General features: G+C 62.2%; 2 protein-coding genes across 2 annotated transcripts in view; both read right to left on the bottom strand.

Annotated features, from left to right (window-relative positions):
- Positions 1-668: 668 nt before the first annotated feature.
- CHLRE_18g749247v5 (uncharacterized protein) lies at positions 669-8,215 on the bottom strand. Its single transcript, XM_043072813.1, has 17 exons — positions 7,661-8,215; positions 7,433-7,530; positions 6,968-7,057; positions 6,618-6,653; positions 6,203-6,280; positions 5,747-5,998; positions 5,444-5,536; positions 5,103-5,194; positions 4,658-4,787; positions 4,427-4,536; positions 4,051-4,240; positions 3,707-3,819; positions 3,131-3,526; positions 2,833-2,930; positions 2,025-2,120; positions 1,657-1,800; positions 669-1,534 (listed from the first exon to the last, which is right to left on the bottom strand). The coding sequence occupies exons 1-17, from the start codon at positions 7,842-7,844 to the stop codon at positions 1,365-1,367; spliced, it is 2,370 nt and encodes a 789-aa protein (XP_042914264.1). The 5' UTR covers positions 7,845-8,215; the 3' UTR covers positions 669-1,364.
- A 54-nt stretch (positions 8,216-8,269) lies between these two features.
- The window catches only part of CHLRE_18g749297v5 (uncharacterized protein), a 1,276-nt gene continuing 1,178 nt past the window's right edge, over positions 8,270-8,367 (bottom strand). The window contains exon 3 of the mRNA XM_043072814.1: positions 8,270-8,367. This exon is cut by the window's right edge and continues 225 nt beyond it. The gene's annotated coding sequence lies outside the window, so the exon portion shown is untranslated.

Genomic DNA, 8,367 nt, shown 5'->3' on the forward strand with positions numbered 1-8,367 from the left:
GACTGCGAACAGATGGACACCATATCGGTGATCATCTACGATGCAGGGGGACGAGGCGAGGGCTGAGCTTGAAAGGCACGCGATTAGGGGGGGCCTGGGGGTAAGGGCTTGCAAGTGATTCCGTGAGCGAAGCGGAAGGCTTAGCGGACGGTGAAAGCTTCAGGGACGCTCAGTGCTCCGTGCTCGAGTACATGCCCAAACGTTTCCAGGCTAGGCTAGTTCTAGCTACAAGATACGGGCACTAAGTCTGCTGGGCTTCCATGACCTTGACCATGGCAAGGCCGGCCAATGGGGCCACGCAGGGCCACGCCAGGCAGCGCTGCCAACTCCCGCCCGCACTGCATGCTAAGTGCCGTTGAAACTGATGGTGAGGAACGAAGTCCCGAGTGCATCTGCAGGGCGTGGAGTTCAGGCTGAACTGAGTAAGGGGCTTCAGGGTTCGGTACCGTAGCCCGCAGCATGGCAGTGCAGGGAGGGAAGTGAGGCCGGGGTGCCGGGCTGACAGGATTGCTCTAACAAAACGTATGAAAGATACTGCAATTCCTATATGCGAATTTCAATGACGCGGACCTGAAATGCGTCTGCAAAGGCTCTGGTTAATGCTCCAGTCTGACATTAGATGCAACATTTCTGCGTCGATGTGAGCTTGTTTGATAACTGTTGAATGATTACTGATTATCTTACAGAGACTCCCATCCATGAATCTTACCACGGTAAATATCTTCAGTTTCCGAAATCGACGACTTAATGATATGCCTAATCAAGCATTACATCTGCTTGTAATGTCATTCATATTCTAGTTAAAGCGATATCGCTCAGGTGTGTGCGTCCGCGCTAACATGGAACAGAGCTGCGCGCATGTCCAATCGCTTGCACAGGTCCGTGTGGCACTGACATAATGCGATATCGGAAGTCTAGAAGACAGATAGTTGATTGATGATTGATTATTTCCATCTGCATTACACCGCAGCAAATGCTGCACTCGCTATGCGGACTCCTCCTACAATCTTTGGTTCACACAACGGACTCACACATGCTTCAGCCGCGGCCAGCGGCGGCAACATGTGTCGCGTCAATTGAAGTCTGTCCCCCCCAGTATCGAAACTTCATGCCCCTGAACGGGGCCCCCTCTGACACACGCTCTTATCAAAAGGGCACTATACAACGTCCAGAGGCCATCGCAAGGGCCCGACAAGTGGAGCAGTGAAGCATACCGTTTGCAGCACAGCTGTAGTCTGCCAACACAATAAACCGGCGTCACGAATGGTCCTGCGATGGCACAAGACCGTCTCACGTCTCCTGTATCCCCATACCCATCCACCTCCTTGTTGCATTGTGTGCGATTGCCGACTCCGATTGGACGTCTATGCCGGTGCAGCTGGTGCCGGTGCCGGGCGACCCTCTGGAGGAGGCAGCGCCGGCGGCCGCTGCGCAAACACCCCCAGCAGACCCACCAGCGCCGGCCGCTGCGGCACCAGTAGCTTGTCACCAGCACCAAACAGCGCCGCCGCGTCGACGCCCTCCGGAAGATATCCTGGTTTGATGCAAAAACCATACACACGTGCAAAGTGGGCAAGGGATAAACAAGGGAAAAACTGTTCCAATTCTGCATCATACAGGAGAGCGCGAAGCCCAGCGCAAAGGCTGTACACTCACCAGCAAAGATGTTTGGTCCGATCCACGCACGCAGCCCCTCAACCGCCGCCTGGGCCGCCGCCTCCGCCAGTTGGTGGCCGCATCGGCAGTCAGCCAGCAGTGGCACTAACAGCGCGCGTAGGTGCCGCTTTAAGCGCTGCTTCCCTGCAATAAGGGTAATTTTGAAAGACTTGCCATGCATATGCACCGGCCGGTTTGGCACCAACTGACGGGCCGAACAACCACGCGCAATATCGACTTGCCGCCCTGGCTCAATCTTGCTGCCACGGGCCTGTTACAGTGACATAGCATTACCGCTTGTCCGCGCCACCAAGACGCGGGGGCGGATCTATTACCCCGTCAACTTTCCAACTTTCTAGCGTACTCACCTATCGACTGTCCGATCGGGAGCACGGAGCGCCAGACAGTCTCGTGGAGGTTGAAAGCGTGCTGGAAGGACGCCATCCCGCCAATTTCGACCAGCCCTACAGACATGGGAAGCGGACAATCTGAACGCAATGGGCTCAACATGGCAACTACCCCGTGCGTGTGTCGCAAGCGCCTTGTTTACGGCCCATCTCTCAATGAAACCGATCGCTGTGATTCTACTGTGTGTACAGCGTCTTACGCAACTAAACTTCAGCAGATATGGCACGCTTCATTAACACTGAGATGAGTCGTCGAAATAGCGTGATTCATATACCTGCAGTTCTGTTTCATGTCAGTTGACATGAAAGACATTAAAGCCGATGTAATGTTTTTCCGTTATAAATAGGCTTAATCGAGTCCCAAGTTACTTGACGTGTAATCGTTCATGCTTGCGAATATGTGTAAGATACAAAGACTATTAAACTGTCTACAAACAAGCCCGCAATAAAGCAAAAATGAGATCACGAGGGCATTAAATGTCAGACTCGAGCATTAAGTATTAATTAATGGCCTTTGCAGACAAATTTCAGGTTCGTGTCAATGACATTTGCGCAGACTGTATGCTTTGGAGTTCTGTTAGAATTCCTGTCAGCCCAGCCCCCCGCTTCCTCCTCGGCTCCGCAACCCTGGCCGGTCACCGTCCCTTTCCTTCCCCTTCCCACCCTTCCCCTGTAGTCCGTGTTGATGTTTCGAGATGCTATGCTCCTGGATATACATATAAGTCCTATGCAAAACCTCCACAGGACTGGAGGCCTATGCGCAGCTCACCTTGCAAGTGCTCGTCCGTGACGATGGTTGGGCGAACCGCGGCGAGCTCTCGCAACAAATGCACGGCGCCATCCGATACCTCCCACGGCTCCTTGTCTCTGTTAACGGAGAAGCCGGACCATCACTTGTAGGCACTTCAGCACCACACACACGAAGGGATATGCGCACCTCGTGACCACACATGCGCACGAGCCAGCCCAACAGCACTACCCCAATCGTATATAAATGGTTCCCCTACACGCTGGATGCTCGCAAGCAAGCTGTGCCGCTGCCAATCAGTCCAGTCCCCTAGGCGCACCTGCTGAAGCCGTGGTCCATGCAGCCGTCGCTCTTGATGAGGTAGGAGGTGGAGAAGCGCGCCATCAGGGAGCCGCAGCTGAACATCTCCTGGTCCTCGTGCACAGCCGGGTCGTTGTCACGCGCCTGGCGCTCCGCCACGCCAAAGCGGGTCTCGGTGCTGAGCCCGCTGTAGCGGCTGCTCTCGGCCGGCTGCTGCCGCGCGCGCAGCAGCATGTCGTTCAGCGCCGCCAGCAGCGCCGGCAGCACCTCGTCGCCGTACGCGCGCAGGGCCTTGGCAGCCGCCGCGGCGCTGTTGGCCCGCACGGTGGGGATGTTGTCTGCCAGGTGCGCCAGCCACAGCGCCAGCACCTCGGGCGCCAGCGGCCGCATCTCCTCCGGGTAGGCCAGCACCGCCCTGCGCAGCGCAGTGCACACCGTGCCGAGTGAGAGCACCACATGGGTACAGGTGAGTGCAGTGTGAGTGCACCGCATGCGGGCGCGAGAATGGCAGTCGCGCTTGTAGACAGTAGAGGTTTCACCTCCCGCTCCTGGTGCTGTATCGCATTGCTGACTGGGCAGCCCCGCCCTGCCTCACCTGCCGGCCGCGATGCACGCCGCGTCCCGCACCGGCCAGCTCATGTCCTTGAAGCAGACCACCAGCGAGCGCAGCAGCGCAGGCACGTGCGGAGACACGGCGGCCCGGTCCACCTGCGTGCAGGTCAGCAGTCCGGTGGGGGCGGGGTCGGTGGTCCGGTGTGGGGTGGGGCGGATGGTTGATGGGTCAAGCGTGGCACCACTCAGCTGCTGGCGCGGCGAAACTGATGCTACCGCATTGTATGCTGCCTGCAACCCCTCCTTGTGGTGTCGGGTCCTCCTGCAAGCCCAACATGCTGATATGCCACGCCCCCCCCCCCCAAATACATCACGCCGCCCTCCCACCTTCTCCAGCAGCTCGGCGATGCAGGCGCACGCCGCCTCGCGCACCGCGTGGTTGTTGGCGCGGCTCTGCGCCGTGTAGTGTCCCACCACCGCGCCCACGTGCCGGGCCACTGCCGCGCGGCCGCCCTCGCCCATCACGATGCGCCAGGTGTCCTGCGCATACCGCCGCACACCCTCAGCCACGTAGTACCTGGGGGCGGCAGAGGGGCAGGGGCAGGCAGGGTGGGTGAAAAACATGCGGACGGAACGGCAAGGACACCATACACACCCGGTAATTCCTCGCTGCAGCAGTCCTTCCAATGCATTAGACTCCTACCACCACCACCACCGCCGCCACCACCACGACGTCCACACTCCAGTGCCGCCCGGTCCTCACCGGTTGAGGCACATGGGCGGCAGCAGTGTGGGCATGAGCGCCTCGCGCTCCGGCCCCTCGCCCAGCCACTCCAGCAGCGAGCGCGTGGATACACAGGCCGCGTAGCGCACCTGTGCAGGGCCAGGCCAGCGGATGGGGGGGAGGTGGGCCACATGGGTTAAATGCGCATTGAAGGAACAGGTTTCAAAAAAAAACCTACCCGCCCCCCACCCCCGCACACACCCCGCACACCTGGCTCCAGTTGTCGCCCATGCCGTCCGCCAGCAGCTCCGCCACCCGCGGCGACATGGCCGCCAGCGCGGGGCCCCGCAGCGCCTCACACACGGTGCACATGGTGAAGTGCCCCGTCTCGCGCACGAACCTGCACAGCACACAGCCAGGGAGGCCGCCCACCTGACATGAACAGCCAGCCCCCTCACGGAGCCCCGTTTGTTTGGAGTTGTAAAGCACATCCATATCGAGTAAGTACCACGAGGTAAGCTGTCAGATCGATGCCCCGCCTTCAGGCTGCCTTGGCGGCTTGCCCAGCCCGAAGCGCACAAAGCTGCGCAGTTCTTTGCTAGGGGTAGCTCCACTGTAGGGCAGCTCCGCCGGCGCCTGCCTCCCACTTCCCGCTCCAGTGCCCCTGTCCGCCAGTGCCCCCCCCCCCAACCCACCCACTCCCTGTGCGCCTCACCTGTTGGGGTGGTGCAGGGCGCGGTACAGCAGCTCGCGCAGGGGCTCGTCCAGCAGCGGCCCAATGGCGGCGCCGCAGCCCTCCACCAGAGCCTGGAAGGGGGGGGACGCGCGGGCGGGGGGGGGGGGCGGCGCAGTGGTTAGACAGGTGTTTGGCGGACAGTGGGTGCGTGTGAGCAGTGATCCGCAGTGCGGCAAAGGGGGAAAGGTAAAGGCGTGGTAAATGCCAGCCTATTGCATGCCCCTACCGCGTGTGCAGCTAACCAAACTCACACACACCTGCATCTCCAACCACCACCAGCACTCCCCAACAACCACCCCCGCCACCCCCCTCACCCTCACCTGCAGCGCCTTCATGCTTGTCTCCAGGCACTTCCAGCCCTCAGTGCCGTGGCGCATCTCGCCCTGACCCGGCCGGAACTGCCGGTAAGTGCTCTGTGGAGCGGGGGCAGAGGAGGGGCGGAGCAGGGAGGGTGCAGAGCGCAGGGCGTTGCAAGCCGTGAGTGGCAGTGGCACAACCAGGGGAAAGAGAAGTATATCGGCATAAAATACCGGCACGCAGAACCGTTTTATGAACCAGTGTGCCACAGACGGTTGTGTCCGTTTGGCCGGGCTCTCACACACTCGTGCCCCGCCCGGTCCCACCTTGAGCAGAGCGCTGACCAGGCTGCCCGCGCTCACACCACCATCATCGCTGGCGGCCCCAGCGGCCACGTCAGCCGCCCCGGCCGCTGCCGCCTCCGCCTCCGGCTGCTGCTGAACCTCGGGCTCGGGTGTGGGCGAGCCGGGCAGCGCGGGCGACTCGGTGAGGAACTCGCGCATGGGGTTGAGGCCGCGCTGCTGCTGGCCGTCAGGGCCCTCGCCGCCCTCAGCACCGCCCTCCGCGTCCGTGCGGTCCTGCGCCAGCGACAGCGACAGTGGCAGTGACAGCGCCGGGGCCAGTGCGGCCGCACATCACGTCACGTCATGCCTGGCGCTGCAACCATGAGGCGTTGGTGCAGGCCCGCATGCACACATGCGTGCCGCGTTCAAAGCCCCCTCTACAGCGGTATGATGCATGCGGCACCCTGCACTGCCCTCCGCCCTCTGCCCTGCACTCACGAAGTTCTTGGAGATGCTGCCCAGCACCTGCGCCGCACACGCCTGGAACACCGGCACGCCGCCGCGCTGGGCCAGCGCCTGCGCCCGGCAGCGGCGGAGGCAGAGGCAGAGGCAGAGGCAGGGGCAGGGGCAGGGGCAGGGGCAGGGGCAGGGGCAGGGGCAGGGGCAGGGGCAGGGGCAGGGGCAGGGGCAGAGTAAGGAAGAGCAGCACGCATGTTGGGTGTCCGGTCGCGGTGCCACAGAAGTTGTGGCGGGACACAGGTAAACCGCAGCTGCACCCTTCCTGACCCTGTTTGGCGCACTGTGTGTGGCGCACTGGCGCAGCTCCAGCGCCACACACCCGCAGGCCGCAGACAGCCCGGCCGAGTCCGGCACGCAATCACGCATGCAGTCAGCCAGTCCCTCAGCCACGCACCTTGAGGACGTCGCCCACCGCCATTCGCACGCGCACCTGTAGCCAGGAGCCAGGGCCAACGTGAGACAGGGAGGAGGGGCAGCGTGACAGGAACGCCTGCCACTCCGCGCGCCCACCGGGGCCACCACACACACGCACCCTCCCCCTGGGTTCGGTTTAATTTGGGCTGGAAACTACAAACCCCTCCCCATCCAGCCCCCACACACAGCCCCCCCCCACACACGCCCCCAAGCCCTGAGCCCGCACACAGCCCCCCCCCCCCCCACACACACACTCGACCCTCCTCTTCAGTCCCCCCTCTTCAGTCCCCCCTCTTCAGTCCCCCCCCTTCAGTCCCCCCCCCCGCGCACCTCGCCGTCCTCCAGCAGGCCCATGGCCGCCAGCCGCAGCCGCTCCGTGAAGGGCTGCGACAGCGCCGCGTCGGACAGCGACACGTAGGCCTGCAGGGGGGGCGGAGAAAGGGGGGCGGCGGACGGGGTGTTGAGGTGCCACAACAGACAGAATTGCGGCTGCACATTTCACGCATCAGCCACGCAGCGACACACTTGCCACCGTAGCTCAACAAGTGCGGCCGTGCGTCTGCCCTACCCTACCCTACCCCTACTCCAGCCTGTGGCGCCTGTGACCAGCTGGCCTTCTCTCAACAGCCGCACACAGGTCTGGCTGCTGCTTGCTCGGGACTCGGGGCTCTGGGAGAGTCAGATGCCTCCTTCCCCAGTTGGGAATGATTCTTTGGGCTTGGGCATACCGTATATGCCCTCCTCCCCAGGCTCTACACCCCTCCACAGGGCCCCCGCGCACCGCACCGGCCGCACCTTGCCGCCCATGAGGCCGCCCAGCTTGCGCTCCCAGGTATCCCCCGCCAGCAGCACCACCACCGCCGCCTCCACCGCGGCAGCCTGGTCCGCATCCGCTGTTTTGGGCGGGGGGGGGTGGAGCGAGCGGGCAATATGCAGGAGGCCAGGTAAGGTCGCTGCTAGGGCACGAGGCGTGGGCACGAGGTGCGGTGGCGGTGCGGGCGGTGCCCCGTGCTGGGCCCTCACCTGGTGCGGCCTGCAGCTGGGCACTCAGAGCCTTCAGCCCCTTCTCCCGCTGCAGGTGCTTGGGGTCGCCCAGCAGCACCAGCGCATCCTGGAGGCTGATGGGCGCGACCGGCGCAGCAGCAGCCGCGGCTCCTGGACTGGGGCTGGGGCCAGCACCAGCAGGGGCCGCACTGCCTTCAGCCATCCTCCTGGCGCCTAGCAGCTAGCCTGAGGATCTAGCACTAGTTCGCTCGTGGTTGTCTTCTTCAAGAATCCTCCGTGTACGAGTGAGCCCGCCCAAAATGGATGGGATCTTTCCCGGAGTGGTTTCCGAGGTAATGACGAGCTACAGCTATGCCTTGCAGATATGCATTCTGAATAAGTTGCATGGGAAGTCGCTGAAAGCCTTGCCGAATTGGGCCGCAATGAGGCGCAATCACAGTTCTAACAGCCCACTCTGTTTCGGTCCCTTAATTAACAGTGAAATTATTGCACCAATAGAAGAGCGAAGACTCAACTAACGAGGCAGCAGCGCGGGTCTTCACTTCTGAAGACGTTTGCCATTTAGGAGTGCTCAGGTTTAGCCCTGTGCCCGGTCAGCTGAATATTAGGCGACTATAAGAGCGGCGGCAGGTGGTGACTAGCGGGCTGAATTCACACGCGCTCGGGGAGCCATGTCCCTGTACAATGGGCCCCCGCGCGCGGGGGCCCGAGGCGGGCGAGACCAA

The sequence above is a fragment of the Chlamydomonas reinhardtii genome, assembly GCF_000002595.2.
Source record: "Chlamydomonas reinhardtii strain CC-503 cw92 mt+ unplaced genomic scaffold scaffold_18, whole genome shotgun sequence".
Classification (NCBI taxonomy): domain Eukaryota; kingdom Viridiplantae; phylum Chlorophyta; class Chlorophyceae; order Chlamydomonadales; family Chlamydomonadaceae; genus Chlamydomonas; species Chlamydomonas reinhardtii.